Source organism: Nuphar pumila, chromosome 2 (genome assembly GCF_984573655.1).
Source record: "Nuphar pumila chromosome 2, dmNupPumi1.hap1.1, whole genome shotgun sequence".
NCBI lineage: Eukaryota > Viridiplantae > Streptophyta > Magnoliopsida > Nymphaeales > Nymphaeaceae > Nuphar > Nuphar pumila.
This window is the reverse complement of record NC_143250.1, coordinates 88099925-88120577: the sequence shown is the minus strand read 5'-3', so window position 1 is coordinate 88120577 and position 20653 is coordinate 88099925. Positions and strand designations below refer to the sequence as shown.

General features: G+C 40.4%; 1 protein-coding gene across 1 annotated transcript; it reads right to left on the bottom strand.

Moving 5' to 3' along the window:
• Positions 1–1874: 1874 nt before the first annotated feature.
• On the bottom strand, positions 1875–20287 carry LOC149845980 (uncharacterized). Its single transcript, XM_089997815.1, has 3 exons — positions 17919–20287; positions 17574–17766; positions 1875–2487 (listed from the first exon to the last, which is right to left on the bottom strand). The coding sequence occupies exons 1-3, from the start codon at positions 19814–19816 to the stop codon at positions 2260–2262; spliced, it is 2319 nt and encodes a 772-aa protein (XP_089853941.1). The 5' UTR covers positions 19817–20287; the 3' UTR covers positions 1875–2259.
• Positions 20288–20653: the final 366 nt, after the last annotated feature.

Below are 20653 nucleotides of genomic sequence, written 5' to 3'. Positions count from 1 at the left end.
CCCGTTTCATGTCCTCCATCCCCGGACCAAACGGGGTTGTGGCAGGGCGGGGCCCCGTTTCCCCTTAGTTTATAGTAATCCCTTGAAGGATTGGGGACGGGGTGGGGCGGGTCTAGGCGGGGATTGGGATGGGGCGGGGAAAATCGTAAGTCCATCCCCGCACGGGGATAGATTTTAACCTTCATCCCCACCTCCATCCCCGTTTCATGCCCTTCATCCCTGGTTAACGGGGCGAGGTGGGGCCCGTTGTCCCCTGGTCCACTGCCATCCTTAATAAGGATACACAGATGAGGATCTAGGATATGCGTTATATCCAGATACGGTTATGAGGTTCCATAGTGACAAATGTCGTGAGAAATTACCCAAAAGTTAAAAACGGTAATTACATGCAAGTTTTTCGTTAAAAAACATAAATATCACATTTTAAACACGGTATTTATGTTTTTATTGGATATTTATCATGAAAAATCCATGTTTTTTTATTTCGAAATACATTTTTATGTATACTCTCTTATAAAAAATAATTTTTTATTGCCTAGATTTTGCCAAAAATATGCAAGATTTAAAAAAAAATCATATTCTTGTGAGTTTTTGGCTGCCGATATTTTTCCGATTTTACCTTTTGTCACTATGGTTCCACTTTTATGCTTGGGCTAGATGACTACGCGCTGTATCTTGTAGGGAAAGTATAGGCCATACTTGACAGTACCGTACTCTCTGGCAGAAAACTCATGGTTCCGAACTCCTTGATTACCATCATGGTCACAAATATCGCTCTTTTTTTGGAAAACCTGGAGATTTTATTGAGAAAATTTTCAAAACCTGATACGATCCCCCCAAAAATGCAATTTATCATATTATTCATGTGATATTTAGAATTTTATATATTGGCAACATTTTTAATGTTTTTCTTATATTTGTGTTATCTTCTTATATTTTTAATATACCAATATTTTCCAGAGATTTTCTCCAAAAAAAATTTTTTTTTTAATTTATCATGAGATTTTCCTTTGTGCGCAGTGGCTGGCCGGTGTCCATTTCACACAAGAATTCGCTAAACAGTTAAGTAACCTGGCCGGTGTTGCGACTCGAGAGCAATTCAGATCCAAGGATTTTGGACAAAAGCCTGTCCAAAGAACCACGGATACCATCCATGGTCAATGATGAATGGAATGGGGAGCAGATACTTACCCAAACCCTATTGCATGAAAGCGTCCTAACTGATCATTTTACAGCCAGCGATGCCGTTCATATTTCATACCAAGTGTGAATAACTTCAAGGAAAACATGTGGGGCCCATTCATCTTGATGATTTATCTGATGTAACACATCCAGTCTCCAGAGAGAAAGAGTCAGTCATCAAGTAATGGCCATTTTACTTGTTGCTCTCCAATTTTTTTTTTGGGTTAGGCAAAGGAAAACCCCCAATCACTCACGGAAGGTAGCTGGTTGATAAAACCCTTTGAGTACCCCATACCAATACGGGATTAAACAATTCAGCTAATTAATAATTTCATATTTCAGTAGTAAAACCTGGCATGTATAACACACCCTGATTCATTAAGGACATCTTATGTTAATAGCTCATTGTAACTGCACCTGCTACTCAACAATGAACTCTTGTGCATTTCTCCAGATTTTGCCTACTGACTTGATCCCCATTAAAAGTACATAAAATGCTCCCCCCCCCCCCCCCCCCCCACACACACACACACAGTTTTTTTTTTTTGAAAGGCAAGCTGGGGTTAGGCAGACCCCTACCAGATATCTCTTAAGCCCCATGTGGCAGAGGGTTCGAACCTGGGCCTTCAGCTTGGCACAGGACCCCGCTTACCACATGGTATACCACCTCGTTGGTACACACACAGAGAGAGTTGCATCAATACAATCTATGCTTTTCTGAGAGGAATAAACAATCTCTGTTATAATACTCTGGAGCCAATGGTTCAATGATTAAATAACATTTAACCAAGGGATGATTTGGTTCAAACCAATTCCTGCCATCAAAATAATTGGAAAATAAAAAGGAAAAATGATTTCCAAATGGTCAAAAAGGAATGAAAGATCCACCACCTCAAAGAAGAATCAGAAGCTAAGAATGAAATATTCTGAGAGACGGGATGCTCAGTGACCAACCAAAGCAACATTCATCCAATAGCTTCACCATTGCATTAAGTAATGCAACATGGTGAATTTTGCAGTTTTCAGCAACACTTCGAGATGGCTCTGCAGAGAATCTAATGGCACCAAAAATTTTGGTCACCTTGGTGAACCTGGAAAGACTTTCTCAAAAGCTGTACCAACAACCGAGGGGTGCCCAGGTAGCTTGGGCCTTTCCAAGCTACTTTGCAGGAGGGCTGCTCTCTGTGGGTTAAGAAGCAAGAGCTGTTGCACGTCCTTAGGAAGCATGTTCAACACTGTCAGAAGGTCGCCCTTCAGCTTTTGGCACGCCGCTATAGAATCTTCACTCCGTCCAGATTGCAGAGACTGGAAATTGATGATGAGAAAATGCAGTTTAATGCAACGGCAACAGTCAAAATAAGCCACATAATTGCATTTAGAGGAAAATTATTAGGTCAATCAGATTGACATAAAAAAAAGGTAAAGCAGCAGCAGCATTTTCAAAATTTACAATATAATCAAATAACTCCTTCAAAGTTACACAATGCTAATGCTAATACATATGCCAAAGAAACAGAACTTGAAAACAGTTGCACAATGTTAATATTCATGCCACAGAAACAGAATTTGAAAAAAAAAAGTAAAAGCACATATGGCTAGAAATTCTTGTAAAACACGAGCCACCACATCAGCAGAATCTAACAACTTCAGGACTTTTGTGACCTTGAATCTCATCGCACTGGAAACTTTTGCACTAGCAGGCATGGGCCTATCACACAAAAATCTTTGATCCTATTTTATTCTATTCATGTTTATGAATGGATATATTGAGATTAATATGCATAACCCCTTAAATCCCAGAAGCGGCGATCCATGGTAAAGGCTACCTGGTTCGCGGCTACAGTGCAACCACTATGGAGAATGAGCCACCGGTGATTTAATAATGTGAAGACCCTACATCGTTGCGTGCTTATTATGAGATAAGTGTGAGTCCTAATGTCATCATGAGATTAAAGAATGAGATCTGTCGTGATCATTTCACGATATCCGCAGTGAGATAATGAGTGAAATGCGAGTTTGAGAATGTGAATCTATGTGTTGAACTTAGCTTATGACTTAAGGTTACACTCACACAGTGTATGGGGACTCTAAATGATCATGAATGGTTGAAAACCGTCATGATTAGAAGAATGTAGCATAAATCATACCGAGATTGAGATTGAGTCTGACCTCCCGACTAGCTACCGACGAAGTCCTCTTTTTTATTTTACTGTAGTGCCTGGTGGTCCAGGGATCACTGAGAGTGTATGGTTCATTATCTGGACAACATATATAATTGGGATATTATACGCGGGTTGCTACGCTCATAGACGACTATGACCGATATAGTTGACCTAGGATTAGTGTGGTGTGATAGAGTGTTTAAGAAAGTATCGAGAGGGATAATTAAAACATACAAACTTGTGTGATTTGTCGAAAACTAAACTCAGACTAGGGGCTGAGAGCCCGCTATAGTTGTAAATTTAAGTGTTTATTTGCTTATAATTATTTCTTACTGGGTTATAGACTCACCCCCTGTTTAATTACAACTATAGGTTCCAAGTACACTAGTACAAGTAGCACTTGATCGACTTCTTGTTCGGCAGAGCACTTGGTAGTTTTTATCTTTCATGTCATTGAACATTTATGTATTTGTTATTTTCTTTTGTTATGAATGATAAACATTGCGAAGAAAGTGAGGTGTTAGAAAAAGAATGAAAAAAAAATTAGCCATGTTTTCGCTAATGTGAACTCTGTAAGTTTTCCCTCTAAGAAGTAATATCAACCAAACTCGAACTCTGAAGGTCCTAGATCGAGGTGTTACAAAACAGTATTAGAACTAGGTTCACACTGAAGTTCATCATTCATAACAAGTTCAATGACATGAATATGATATGTCTCTGCTCGATAAAAATATGTTAATAACTAGGTTGTTTTATGATTAAAAAATGACTAGCGAGCGCAACAATCACGAAGACCCTAAAGAACAAGACCATTTTGAACCACCTGTCGTAGGGAGAGAGGAGTTTGTCACTGCAATAGCGATGGCGACTGCAGTCATGGCGAGCATGACCTAGATAGTTATAGATCTGACACTAAGACCCCCACTGATTTATATCATAGCTGGGGACAGAGAGATGTATCAACAGGACTACTCTGACACTACCCGAGGGCGGTAGCCACAGCCTTACGGGCGAGGAACTCAACAGTCCCACCGTCAGAGAACTCCGTCAGGACGTGGGCGAATAACGAGAGATTGGATGGCGGTTTGAGGAGGAATTGCAAGGAGAGTATCCCCTAGCGCAAACTTTGCATCTCGGAGAGGGTCTTGTATGGCCAGTGCACGAGGACGACATATGTCCCGAGCCAGTTATGTGGCTGCCATGAGTGCAGTCAATCAAGGAGTTTCATACCTAGTCGAAGAGTTTCGTTCTAAAGAAACTAGGAGGGCAGCAATTCAGGTCGTTGAAACAACATGGCAAGTTGTTGAAGCAAGCAGAAGCAACTCACGATTAGGGCAGAAATAGGCAACAACGGGAGGTTCGTGGGAAGGAGGCGAGGATGAAGACCCTAATGATGATCCTACCTCACCTACCTAAACTCCCGCCTCACCTACCTATACTCCCGCTTTACCGACCTACACACCTGCTTCGCCCCAGTATGACATGAATGCTCCTCCTACGACTTACCTTCAACAGACGCGAAGGAGTTCAGGGAGAGAACCAAGCTTCAGATGGATTGAAGAGTGATATAGTAAAGTATTTATGAATACTTAGCTTATTTAGTCTAATTTGATTATCTTTTGTCTTGCATTGCTTTTCTTTTTGCTTGCTAGTGATATTTCCTTTACATGTATTGGACTAATTAATGAAATAAAATAAATATTTTTCCTAAATGAATGTCATAATTGTTTGTTTGTCCGTGATGAAATCTCGTCCGGGTATAAATGATTCAAATAAGGATAAGCTATTTACGTGATAATTTCAATATAACATATATGACTACTCGTAGGAGAACGTCCTATCTATCCAAGGATACTGTAGCTGCCAAACGAGAGAGGGGACAGTTCAACGTAGCAGCTAAGGATGAGGAGCGCCTTGCCGAACCATCCTGAAGGGCTCCTTCATTATCCCCCACCTCGGAAGGTGCGCAAGTTCAGAGAGCGCGTTCGTCTTTTCGTACTCTTGAAAGGCATGCTCCACGTGAGGCTGGAGAAGAGAGTATGGAGATCCCTCAATGATTGCCAATAAGAAGCGCAGTAGGAGAAAGCGCGAGGATACCTCAAGGGTATACCACGAACCGCATTCTATACGAACTCTTCAAACGACTCGAGCTCAACAAAGTCAACCCCAAATGATTATTTCTGACGTCACCTCGTGGGCTCAAAGGTTCAAGAGCATGCAACATCCACTTTTCGAAGAAATTTCTGATGGTGCCACAGCAGAGAATTGGCTCATTCAGGTAGAAAAAACCTTGGATGTTATTCAGTGTTCAGAGGATCAAAGGGTATGGATAGCTGTGTCGAATTTGACTAGCGATGCAGAGCACTGGTGAAGGTCAATCAGGGACACCTTGGAGCAGGATATTGTAAAAATCTTTATAAAAAGAGATCTTGAGTAAAAACACAACGCTAGAAACGTGAAGTGTGCACAAAGGCACAAAGGAGAACTCTCACAAGTGCACAAAGGCATTGATACGCATGCACAAAAGCATAAGAATATCAACTTCAATATATTGGAACCCAAAGGGGTCTTTACAAAAGCATTAGGGAACTCAAGGGTGAACACCCCTATTTATACAACATGAGAGGTCATGGAGGGGCTCCCAATATGATCATTGGGATCCCTCCAACGGTTATAATTATAATCGTTGGAGGGCCCAACGATCATGATGGGTGGGCCCCTCCATGTGCTAAAAGCACAAGAATTAAAAAAGAAAAAAGAAAAGAAAGAAAAGAAAATAAAAAAGCAAAATTACAAGCATATTCGTAAAATGAATATGCGCAAGAATGGAGAAATGACTAAACTACCCCTACGGCTAATAATAAAGAAATACATATTTTATATATATAATTAGGTAGATACATATACATATATATAATATATATATATGTATGTGTATATGTATCACCTTATATATATATATAAAATATATATAAGATTACAATATTTGATATATAATTTAACACCCCCCCTCAAACTTAGGGCAAAATGACCAAAAGTTTGCAGAGGAGAAAGTTGAAACGCGGAGCACACAAAGCTTTGGTGAAGAAATCTGCTTCATTTCAATGTGCTTAGTCCGCTCGTGGAAAGTATGATTTTTAGCAATATAAATTGCACTCTTATTATCACAGCATGATTTGATATGCCCTTCTAATATGATCTCCATATCTTCTAGACAGCCAATGAATCCATACAATTTCCATGATAGTAGTTGTCATGGCACGATATTCAGCTTCAGTTGAGGATAAAGACACTTTTTGTTGCTTCTTTCATCTCTATGAGATCAGCGAATCTCCTAAAAATACACAAAAATCAGTGGTGGAGTTATTTGGGTCACCTCCCCAGTCAGAATCAGTATAAGCAATTAATTTTAATTCAGAAGAAGATGATAAGAATACTCCCTTATTTAGTGTACCCTTTACGTATCTTACAACCAGCAGGATTGCACTCATGTGAACCGATGTTGGTGCATGCTGAAACTGGCTTGTAGTATGAACTGTATGAGAAATATTTGGTCTAGTAATACTCAGATAATGATCCCACAAGTTGTCTGTAGGGGGTGGGATCAGAGAGAGGAATATCATCATCAATTTTCATTTTGACTCCCACTATAGCGGGAGTTTATAAACCTTATCATCCGTAATACATGATATGTCAATAATATCAGAGGCAAGTTTAGTTTGAGATAAAAAATACCCTTTATGAGAGTATGTTACTTCAATACTCAAAAAATAAGTTAGAAAACCTAAATAAGATATTTCAAATCTATCTTTTAAAATTGATTTTATACTTTTAACCCCTTTAGAATCACTTCCAGTTATAAGCATATCATCCATATATAAAAGCAAAATGACAATCCCTGCATTGGTTTTTCTTACAAACAAGGCAATGTCAGTGAAACAGGAAGAAAAACCATTTTCTAACAAGACGGAGTTAAACCTATCATACCAAACCTTTAGGGCTTGTTTTAAACCATAAAGTGTCTTGCGAAGGCGAAGCACTTTCTCTTTGAGAGTCTCCATTCCTGGTGGAGCATCCATATATACCTCATCATTTAGATCACCATTTAGGAAGGCATTTTTAACATCCATTTGATAGATATTTCATTTGTTAATTGAGGTAACGGTGATGAGACATCGGACAGTAACCATTCGCGCCACAGGGGCAAAAGTTTTTTCATAGTCAACCCTATATTCTTGACGGTATCCATTTGCAACTAATCGTGCCTTATATATCTCAAGAGATCCATCGCTCTTAGTTTTTACCTTAAATACCCATCTACATCCTATTGTTTTCTTATCCTTAGGAAGATCTTGAAATTCCGTCTTGGTTGTTCTCAAGGCACCGAGTTCATTTTCCATATCTTGAAAAAATGTATACTTCAAGAGATTTGTCAAGGGGGTTGTTAAATTATATATCAAATATTGTAATCTTATATTTATTTTATATATATATAAGGTGATACATATACATATACTATATATATGTATATGTATCTACCTAATTATATGTATAATATATATTTCTTTATTATTAACCATAAGGGTAGTTTAGTCATTTCTCCATTCTTCATGTTTCTTTGAATAATCTTCAAAAGTTCTTTGCCTTTCTTCTCCTTCAAGAATATTTATATATCTTTTTTCGATAATAGTAATTTTTGGTTTGGGTTCCGGTATCGAACCTTGAACATATCCCCAAAGCCCCTTCCCTTTAATATGGGTTTCCATATTACCGGCCCAAACATAATAGTTTGAACCATTGAGTTTAAACCCAAGGGAGAGGTGGGAGTCTTTTTCGCCTATTAGAGAGGATAAAAATAAGAAAAGAACACGTACCTCAATAGATTTTTAAGTTTTTCTTGACAACGAAGACTTCTAAAATATTGGCCGAAGGAAATAATCCACTCCAATCTTCAATAGCTTGAAGGCACATTTTTTCGAGGCACCCAAGAATATGGAGAAACACACGATCTTCCTTCCTCAAACCAAGCTCTGATACCATGTAAAAATCTCTATAAAAAGAGATCTTGAGTAGAAACACAATGCTAGAAACGCGAAGTGTGCACAAAGGCACAAAGGAGAACTCTCACAAGTGCACAAAGGCAGGGATACACATGCACAAAAGCATAAGAATATCAACTTCAATACATTGGAACCCAAAGGGGTCTTTACAAAAGCATTAGGGAACTCAAGGGGGAACACCCCTATTTATACAACATGAGAGGTCATGCAGGGGCTCCCAATATGATGATTGGGACCCCTCCAACTTTTATAACTATAATCGTTGGAGGGCCCAACGATCATGTTGGGTGGGCCCCTCCATGTGCTAAAAGCACAAGAATTAAAAAAGAAGAAAGAAAAGAAAATAAAAAAGCAAAATTACAAGCATATTCGTAAAATGAATATGCGCAAGAATGGAGAAATGACTAAACTACCCCTACAGCTAATAATAAAGAAATATATATGTTATATGTATAATTAGGTAAATACGTATATATATATATAGTATATGTATATGTATCACCTTTTATATATATATATATATAAGATATATAAGATTACAATATTTGATATATAATTTAACAGATACGTATTTGCCTTTGTCTACCTTTATGAAGAGATTTTATAGGCAATTCTTCCCGAAGTATCGGCGAGTGGAAAATGAAGAAGAATTCAAGAAGCTGAAGCAGAGCGATATAACTATAACTCAGTACACAGCTCGCTTTAACTCTCTTTCTCATTTTGCCAAGTTATTGGTGACAAATGAAAAAGAGAAGTGCAGACGATTTGAGAGGGGCTTGAGACCTGAAATTCTGAAATTGGTAGGGGCACAACAGATAAAGAAGTATAGTCGGCTCGTGGACTACGCCTTAAGGTACAATTTTTGGGAATTCATGACGAAAGAAAAGCTCTAGGAGAAAGAGAAGGCTAAGAATGAAGATAAGGCCAGGCATAATGGTAGTGATGTGGCAGAATCCTCTCGAAGGAAATTTCAATATAAAAAGAGATTCCAGCAGGAGCATAAGAGGCAATATGGAGGTCAAACCCCCTGGTCAAAACCAAAGTAAGCAAGTCAAGAATGTGGGAGGCCAATAAGCAAAAAGGTAAAAGATCCAGAAGTTAGCCCAGTCGAACAATACATGCAGGACTTGTGGTCTCCAAAGGCACGAAGGCAAATGTGACTTAAGGAATGCCAGGTGCTTCAACTACCAGCAGATGGGTCACTATGCCAACGACTGTCCGCAACCTTATCGGAAAAGCAGTGCACCCCCGAAGTAGAAGCTCGTGGTACCAGGTCGTGCTTATACGGCTACTCTTCAAGAAACTCTTACTAGCCCTGATGTGGTTGAAGATACACTCCCTATTTCCGGCATTCTAATACATGTGTTATTTGACTCTACAGTTACACATAGTTTCATTACCTCAACTTTTGGGAAACGGTTGCCTGTTGCACCTTCACGATTGAGTGTTTCCTATTTGATTGAAACACCTATAGGTAAGTCCACAGTAGTGGACACTGTGTATAACAATTGTATAATAAATATAGAAAATCGTGAGTTGCCTGTGAACTTATTGTAACTCGATTTTAAGGATATAGGCGTTGTTCTTGACATGAATTGGTTGTCGGACCATCATGCCACCATTAATTGTAGAAAAAAATATGACAATTTTTAAACCCCCCAAACTCCAACTTTCACATACCAGGGTGTTAGGAAACTACCAAAACTAACGATCATATCTTGTCTAAAAGCCAACAAATACATTTAAGAATGATACATTGGATTTCTGACCTATATGAAGACCGAAGAGAGATAAGACCACACCATATCAGATGTAAATATAGTTCATGAATATGCCGATATTTTTTCGGAGGAACTGTCAGGTCCCACTACTAATCGAGAAATTGAATTCTAAATCGATCTTGTCCAAGGAACAACTTTCATTTTGAAGGCTCCTTATCGAATGGAACCTGCAGAACTTAAGAAACTCAAGGTGCAACTGTAGGAATCATTGAAGAAAGGTTTTATTCGACCATCAGTATCTCTTTGGGATGCTCAAATTCTGTTTGTCAAGAAGGACGGATCACTGTAAATGTGTATAGATTATCAGTAAATAAATGCAGTGACCATCAAGAATAAATATCCATTGTCACGAATTGATGATTTGTTCGATCAACTTCAAGGAGTTGCATGTTTCTCGAAGTTGAATCTGAGATTGGGTTATCATCGGCTAAAGATTAAGAAAGAATATGTGGCTGAGACAACGTTCAGATCAAGGTACGCCCATTATGAATTTTTTGTCATGCCTTTTGGTCAGACTAATACACCACCAACCTTCATGGATATGATGAAAAGGGTTTTCAGACTATATTTGGATAAGTTCGTGGTGTTATTTGTGGATGATATCCTTATTTATTCTACCACGAGGGAGCAACATGAAGTACACCTGAGGATAATTCTACAGACACTAAGAGAACATCAACTCTACGTCAAATTCTCTAAGTATGTCTTTTGGTTGGAACAAGTGTCTTTCCCTAGACATATTGTTTCTAAAGACAGAATTATGGTAGACCCTGTAAAGATTGAAGCAGTCACCAATTGGGCTAGACCCAAGAATCCTATCGAGATTCGTAGTTTCTTGAGATTGTCTGGGTGCTACCAGCGATTTATGAAAGAGTTTTCTCTGTTAACAGCTCCAATGACAAAGCTCACTAACAAAGACGCAAAGTTCGAGTGGAATGACAAATGTGAGTGGAGTTTTAAGGAGATAAAGAAGCATTTGACTACTGCTCCAATATTGGTCTTACCTTTTGGATCCAAAATTTTCACTATTTACAATGATGCCTCTCATAAGGGATTGAGTTGCGTTCTGCTACAGCATGGTAAGGTGATAGCTTATGCATCTCGCCAACTCAAAACTCATGAAGGAGCTAGCAGCAATTGTATTCGCCCTCAAGTTATGAAGACACTACTTATATAACAAGTAGTTTGAAGAATTTACTTACCATCAAAGCCTCAAATATTTGTTTTTGCAAAGAGACTTGAACTTGAGGCAAAAGAGATGGCTAAAATTTTTAAAAGACTATGACTTTGAACTGAAATATCATCCGAGAAAGGCGAATATAGTCGTTGACGCTCTTAGTAGAAAGTCAGAAGCATTGGCTAGACTCGCAGATTGGGATTTATTTTACTCGGTCGCGCATTAGAAAGCAAAAGCTCGATGCTTACCAGGTCGATTATTATTTATGCAAACCACATTGAGGTCAGAATTGTGGGAGCAAATTAAGGAAAAACAACCCTCAGATCTAGAGTTAGCCCAAGTGAGGCAGAAGATTTCAGGAAGTGAGGAGTTAGACTTTAAAGTTGATAACCATGGACTTCTCAAATTTTATAATAAAGTGTGCATTCCTAAGGATAACCATCTCAGGCATCACTTATTAGGCGAGGCACACTACTCTAGATATGCCATTCACCCTGGCAGCACCAACATTTATCAAGATTTAAAAGATACGTTTTGGTGAAGCAGTATAAAGAGAGACATTACTGAGTTTGTAAGCAAGTATTTTGTGTGCCAGCAAGTGAAGATTGAGCACCAACGACCCAGTGGACTACTGCAACCACTATCTATATCTGAATGAAAATGGACAGATGTCACTATAGATTTTGTCTCAAGACTCCCATGGACCAAGAATGAGATGGATTTAGCATGGGTGATTGTTGACAGGCTAACTAAATCAACTTAATTTTTGGCGTGTAAGACAACTCACTCTTGTGACTAGTTGGCACAATTATTCATCAAAGAGATTGTCAGACTTCATGGAGTACCTGATTTGATTGTTTCAGATAAAGACTTGATGTTTACATCGCAATTCTGGCAGAGTTTTCAGAGAGCTATGGGGACGCAGTTAAAAATGAGTACGACATTTCAGCCCCAGTCAGACTGACAATCAAAGCGAACCATTCAGACCCTGAAAGACATGTTGCGAGCGTATACTTTAGAATATAGTGACTCGTGGAATAACATCATACCTCTAATGAAGTTTGCCTACAATAATAGTTTTCAAAGAAGCATAGACGTGGCTCTGTTTGAGGTTGAGGCACTGTACGGTTGACGATGTCGAACACCCTTGTGTTGAGATGAGGTCAGAGAAAGAAGATTGCTAAGGCCTGATTTAGTGCAGCAGATGACAGACCAGGTGAGATTTATTCGAGAGTGTCTTCTGGCAGCACAAAGTCGACAGAAAAGTTATGCAGACCAAAGACGTCACGAATTAGAATTTGAGCAAGGTGATTATGTATTTTTTAATATATCTCCTATTAAGGGAGTGATGTGTTTTGGTCGAAGAGGAAAATTGAGTCCAAGATATATTGGACCATTTGAGATACTCGCGAGAGATGGTATATACCGACTGGCTTTGCCACCTTCTTTGTCTCGAATTCACAACGTGTTTCACGTCTCTATATTGCGAAAGTATGTGCCTGATCCCTCCCACATACTGAATACAGTTGAGTCAGTGCTGGAAATACAAAATGATTTAAGAATGAGTAAGAAGCCTATAGAAATCTTGGATGCGAAAGTATAGAAACTAAGAAACAAAGAAATATCTTTGGTTTTAGTTAGATGGAGTCGTCACAATAAAAAAGAGGCTACATGAGAGCGCGAATCGGATATCCGTGAACAATTTCCACAATTGTTTTCAGGTAAGATTCAGGACGAATCTTCTTTTAAGGGGGGTAGAATTGTAAACTCCCTCTAACGTTTCCCTCCGACGTTCGGAGGAGATAACCTCGAAGAAAAAAAATGGTTCTCCATTTGAGAGAACCGCCTTCGATAAACCGAAAGGGGTTGAGTATAAACCTCACCCTCATAATCTGCGAGAGGGGTGAGGTTTATCCTCATCCTGTGTGAAGGCTATAAAAACCCTCACGCATGCCCTCTTCCTCCACCCGCATCAAGATCGAGAGAGAGAGAAACAAAGGGAGAATGACGAGAAAGAAAAAAAAAAGTCACAGAACTTACCGGAATCCGGCTGGTGGCAACGAGGTAACCTTCCCCTGCTTCTTTGTCTTCTTCTTCTTTATTTTATCCTTTCTTTTCCGGGCAAAGTGGGGGCCAACAACCATGGCTGACGGTGAAGCTGCAAAAAAAAAAAAAGAGGAATTGCGGGAGAGAGATAGAGAGGGTTGGTCGGCCTCTCTGCCACAGGGAGGAAAGGGGGAGAGGGTCGGTAGCGGTCTGTCCCTCTACATATGAGAAAACGGAAGGGGCATTGCTCCTTCCGCTTTTAGGTTTTATTAAAAGGGAGTCGGGTCGGTCCGGGTGCAACCCGAACCGAACCAGGTTGATCTGGGTCGTGCCCAGACCGAGCTAGATTTAAAAAAAAAAGGTGATTCAACCTAGGTGCGACCCAGTCTAAACCGTACCATGGTCCTTTAAAAAAAATGTTGATCAAACCGGTTCAGGTTGGGTTAAACCAAACCGGTTTGGATCAAACCAGTTCAGACCAAACCGGTACTAGCCGAACCAGTTCAAGTAGAGTCGATTCAAACCGAACCAGTCTAAACCGAATGGGTCTAACAGGGTCTCAGACCCATATTGATTTGATCTGGACCAGACTAAATCTGGATACAGTCTGATCCAGTCTGTTTGGACCGATCCAAATAAAGCTAGATCCAAGAAAATATGGGTTTGGATACAGACTGACTGTTCTAGATCCATAACAAAATTGGATCTAGTTCAGATCAGTTCCGGATCTGAATCAGAATTGGATCTGATTTGATCAGTTCTTGATCCATATGAGAACTGGGTCTGGGTCTGGGTCCAGTCAGACAATTTTGGATCCATATCAAAACTGGGTATAGATCCACTCAGACAGTTCTAGATCCAGATCAGCAAAGGGTCTGAATCCAGTTAGACAGTTTTGAACCCAGTTCATAAATGGATCTGGATCGAGTTGTGAGTTATTTTCGAATTATGAAAATAATTTCAAAATATCCAAAATGCCCTTGTGAGTATCCAAAATCAATTTGGAGAAAATGGACATAACTTCGCACTCTGAACTCAGAATCAAGTGAGGTTTGGTTCATTAGACTTGTATCACAGAAGGGAATTTGCTTGTCTATTGGTTCTGGTCAAATCAAAGGCACAATAATCGAGGTCTCACGAGTCAATTCGAGAGGGATATTTTGATAATTTTGTTAAAGTATGAGAGGTTATGTGCATTAATACGAATATACTTGTGTAATGACCAAATCCTACTCTTAGAGCATCTTGAGACTCAATTGCGACTAAATTATGATATTCGTATTCGAGGTAAGGAATATTATAAGTGATTTTAGATGTGAATAAACCTTTTTACGTTGCATGTTATTGGCATGAATTAACATGATTAGTATAATAGATTTTAAGTGTGAAAATGATATGCATAAATTGATCATGCATGATATTATGAAATAATTGCATACGCATGTTAGTTGTTGATTAAATTGTGATAGCATATCTATATGATAAATTGATAATAACATGCATTGTGATGAGATTGAGTTTAGACTTGAGTCTTATTTTATTCTATGCATACTATATGAATGAATATATTGAGATTAGTATGCATAACCCCTTAAATCTCAGAAGCGGCAATCTGTGGTAAAGGCTACCTGGTTCGTGGCTAGAGTGCAGCCACCATGGAGAATGGGTCACCGGTGATTTAACAATGTGGAGACCCTACATCGTTGCATACTTATTATGAAATAAGTGTGAGTCCTAATATCATCCTGAGATTAAAGAATGAGATTTATCGTGATCATTTTACGATATCACTCGTGAGAGAACGAGTGAAATACCAGTTTGAGAATGTGGGTCTATCTATTGAACTTAGCTTATGACTTAGGCTTACACTCACACATTGTTTGGGGACTATAGATGACCATGGATTGTTGAAACTCATCATAGTTAGGATGTAGCATGAACCATACCGAGATTGAGATTGAGATTGAGATTGAGCCTGACCTCCCGACTAGCTACCGACGGGGTCCCCTTTTTGTTTCACTGCAGTGCTTGGTGGTTTGAAGACCACTGGGAGTGTATGGTTCATTGTCTGGCCAATATGTAAAATTACGGTGGCCAACATGTAGAATTGCAGTGTTGTACGCGGGTTGCTATGCCCATAGACGGTTATGACCGGTATATCCGACCTAGAATTAGTGTGGTGTGATAGAGTGTTTAAGAAAGTATTGGGGGGGATAATTAAAACATACAAACTTGTATGGTGTGTCGAAAACTAAATTCAGACTACGGGCTTAAAGCCCACTACAGTTGTAAGTTTAAGTGTTTATTTGCTTATAATTATTTCTTAGTGAGTTGTAGACTTACCCCCTGCTTAATTACAACTGTAGGTTCTAGGCACACTAACACAAGGAGGACTTGATCGACTTCTTGTTCGACAGAGCACTTGGTAGTTTTTATCTTTCATGTCATTGAACATTCATGTATTTGTTATTTTCTTTTGTTATGAATGATGAACATTATAAAGAAAGTGAGTTATTGGAAAAGGAATGAAAAAAAATTTAGTCATGTTTTCTCTTTGTGAACTCTGTATGCTTTCCCTCTAAGAAGTAATACCAACCGAAGTCGGAGTCCCGAGGTCTCAGATCAGAGTGTTACAACAACCCCGAGATCTGGTTCCATATTGTGAACTTATAACCCACAAGGTGGAACGAGATTAGAAAAAGAGGAGGACCAGCCAACAACTTAGTGTCCGGAGTTCTTGCCATGAGGACAAGGTGAGTTTGAGAATGGTGGCTTGTTACAGTCCCCTTACTGCTCCGGGTCTGACCAACCAGATCCGCCCCAGCCAGAACGCCCAGCGGGGACTGCGTCGAGGGAGTTTTACTTTCTCCCAGGACTCCCAAAAAAACACGCCTAGCCTGGAGTCCTACCCAGGCTGAGACACTGGTAGGACACCTACTTAGATTCCTCTCTAGAGTAAGAACTGTGTATTTTTACCCTTTTGCCCTCTTGTAAATCTATAAATAGATGTACCTAGCTTAAGTATTTTATAATGAAGTTTATTCAGAGATTTATATAAGCTTCGTTCTTAGTTCGTGTTCTTGTTCTCTGAAGGAAGGTATTTCTCTCTCGCCTCTCTTCCACACCCGTCATCGACCCAAAAGGAATACCTTCTCTCTCTCTCTTGTCATCGACCCTCAATCCACCTCACACTTCCATGTGTAGCCGATCAAGAGAGATGACTCTCTCTCTCTCTCCCGCAATGCTGCACACCCCTCCTGCTTGTGGTGTGTGCCTCTCTCCAGAGTTGTGCTTCACGTCCAGCTTGCCAGGATTCGTAGGATCGTTCTCTGTGGGAGTTTGGGTCCTAACACACTACCACAACATTGCCATTGCCACCAATGAAGCTCAGATGACCATTGCCACCATAATTGTTTGTCACATTCACCACCATCAGTGAGCGACTCAACAACCACCATTCTCCGCCATAAAAAAACCACATAACCCTTTCATTTTTTTAGCACAAATCCAGCCATACAATAGCCAAAATCACATATTCTCCAGGCATTTCACAGCCAAAAATGACCACTATATACCTGCCTTTGTGACCATTCTCTGGCTGGTAAAGGTGCCAGTCATCTTTTTGGATGGAACCTTACCAATGTGTCCTGCCCAACCCAGTGAAAGTTGGGCACTGCACAAAGGTGCAAGGGTCTGCTACCTATGGTGAAAGGGGAAGAAAGTAGAGAGAGGGAAAGAAGTGGGGAGAGCAGAGGGCCTGATGAAAAAAAAGTTTTCAAAAACACAGCTCTCCCCTTATTTTTTTCAAAGTCACATTTTCACCCTCAAAACATGTTCTGAAATGTAGTTTTTCTTCCTAAAACAGGTTATTTTGTTAGCCAAACAACATAGTTTTCCTTATTTTTGAAAAATCATTTTTTGAGCATCATCCAAACACCTCTCGGATACTAACTGATCATCCTGGTCCATGATTCCTCAGAAAGCATTCCATGAAGGATAAACAAAAAAAGCTTAATAAGCATGATGGCAAAATCAGCTACAGGTCACATGCTCAAAGGAAATTTTGCAATTCTGATGAGACACTTCAGAAACAACTGAAAAATATGCACATAGCATACAAGTTCAAGATAAAATCAGTAAATTTTTAGAACTTGCAAACAATCACCTCAATCTCCTGTTGAAGGTACCATTCTATAGCATGGCATGAATCAACAATTTCCAGCTCAGACATTTTTGCTACAAGTTGGCGAACATCAGTTTTCATCCTGGCCTGCCTCCATAATCGATGTTGTTCTTGTTCTGCAGCGGCACGCCTTCTTTGGAACCATGGCGAGAAATTTGGTCCTTTCAAGAAGCACCTGTTGAATATTGAAATACAAGTATAAACAATTTAAGGATCCACCAGTGAAAGGAATGAGTAATTTATGGTGACACACAATCAACATACTACAGACTTGTATAAAAAGAGTCATTTTCATCATAAGATAACTCAAGTCCCTATGTCATTTACCTGTATAGATCCAGCCAATTAGCTCTCATCCTTTTTGATAAAAACTTTCCTGGACCTCGCTCTGACAAGTTTTCCAGAAATTCATGAGTATGAAATGGTGGCAGTGGAGGAGGTTCAACAAAAGGAGAGCTTCCTTCAGAAGGTGTTGTAGCTCTCAAATAAGGCCCAAACGGAGCAAGGAAATTGGTAGTAAGCTCTAAAAAATGTCGACGCAAAATCTCATTATTGACTACAGACATTGACTCTTCAACCCTTGGGCTAACACCCGCATCAACAAGTCTATTCAAAACGGAAGTGTCTGGCTTTGTTGTTGGTCGATAGGTGCTCCAAATGGCTTCCTTGTGTTCTGTCATCAGGCTCAGGGGTCCATCCCTCCTCATTTTCACGGCATTTATTAGATTTGAAGGTGAAAACTTCTTCAAAGATGACAAGTGAAGACCTGGTTGGTCCTGCTTCATGCCTCTTCCGTTAGAAGACATTGCAGCAACAGAAAGCTTATTGGAACTAGCAGCAGGACTACCAACTGAAACAACGTGGGGAATGTTACGAAGAGCCTTCAGGAAGAAAAGATTGGTCACCCCAAGAATCATCGGCGGAAACTGATCCCCTTCCTTTAGGGAATTAAGATGAGCGAAGTCATGATCATGAATAGTAAAATACGGACGAAAGTCAGTGCTACAAGGAAGAGGTGCCGCCAAACTAACAAGGCCAGCAACTGCTTCACCACACTGGGAAGGCGTTGGTGCAATGATAAGCATTGGTTCGCCAATAATCAACAGCTCCCAAAGCATCCACAGCTGCAACAAAATTCCCCTGAATATTCCAAAAAGATCGGCCTCATGAAATAGTCCCCGCGGGATCCACTGATTCAAAGGTGGGAACGGAGCCATTGCTGAAACAAACTCATCAGCTAAGCTCCCACTATCAGAAGGCAAGCTGTGGGCAGGAGGAAGGTAAACCTTCAGTGAAGCGCTCCCAATAGGAAGATCCATCAATTCACCAAGAACCGGACTCGGCCACCGTGAAACGAAGGTTGCCACATGATCAAGAGCTTTCTTACCAATATCAAAACATAAAGGCCCCAATATCTGCAATAAAGGTTTAAAAACACTCGAATACGGTTTACTGGATAAGATGACCACTGATTTCTGCTCCCCACCACGTCTCAACCGCTGATCCTGCCTCTGCCTATTAAAAACATAGCCATAAAGGAAATCCTCACTGTCATTACCAGAAACATGCTGGCTACTCTCCCTCCGCATTGCAGGAGGATGGTTCTCTTTCACAGGGGGCTGCTGCAACACAGGTGATGGGCTATCCACCTGCGCCGCAGGAGGATGGTTCTCTTTCATAGGGGAATTCAACACAGGGAATGTGCTATCCAACTCAGTGGAATCGAAAACTCGTTTCCCACGCGAATCGCAGCCAGCCGACTTCGGAGAAAGAACACAAACCAACGCACTCAGAACCGAAGAATTCGTCCAACCACCATTGCTACCCTCATTCTGACCATCAGCTCCCGTGGTCGATTCCCCGTCAGAGTTATCAACACTGGACCTTGTTTCTATCCTAAGTACCCTATCCGCCCTCTGCGACACAGAGTCTTCCTGAGCCTGGACCGCCACAGGGGCGGTCCCTCGCCTCCGGAATCGAAAGAAGAACATACAATCGTGGATGCTCGACCGGTTCTGATTCTGCGACATGGAATCAGGGAAGGAGCTGAACGCAACGTTGAGCTCCTCATCTTGAGTGATGGAACCAGGGGGGAAGCACTCCTCAATCACCTGACCCTGCTCCAAATCGAATCGAATGATGCAAAACCCCACCACCCATCTTCTCAGAGCACTCAAATCCGGCCTGGAACTGGGGTCTAGCTTCAACGATGAAGCTCGATTCATTACCCTAATTGTTGATATCGACCCCTCTCATGGGCACACCACGAATCAGGCTAAACTCCCAAACAATCACGCCTAATCATAACCAACCATGCCCCCGCCCCACTATCAAACAACAGTAACAAATTGGTACCTACAAGAAGCTCAGGAAACGCAACAAATGCTTGGCATTCCAGGAATTTTCTGAACGACAACTCATGATCTACAAAGAAGCTGGCATTTCCCTCTTTTGTTTTGTGGGGAGGAAGCGCAGTTGTTCAACGTAGCCTCACAAGAATCTGATGAGAATATGGTGATCGTGGCACCAAGGATTCTAGAAAAATCATGAAAAACATTAATGGGTACTCACCTGACTGGAAAATGGCACAGCATCGATCCCACCTGCCTTCTCAATGGTTAACCAAAATGGGTTTTCATTTGTACCAACTAAAATGGAAAAATTTCTTCCTCTCTTTTTATCTTTCTCTCTCTCTCGTGAGTTTGTTATGGGAGCTTAGCTTTGGCTAATAATTTAAAATTGTGACATACAAAACCTGCTCCTATAATTTTCATTATTCAATCAATCCAGCCCTATCCGAAGCACCATCACGCCCCCACATGCAGGGTCTGCGGCCCACACACCAAATTTTTCGGACAGTTGGCTCGTCCCTCCCAGCTGGGTCTGGGTCTGGGTCCAGTATTGTATGCACTGTGGGTTTAGTTGTTATTGACATTCTAATCCTGCCCATCCCATATGTCTAACCGTGAACCTTATCATGCCTGTCGGGGTCCTCAAGATTCGGTAATGTATCAAGATAGTCAAGTATGCCCCGCGAGGTTTATGGGGCCAGTTGATGTTGA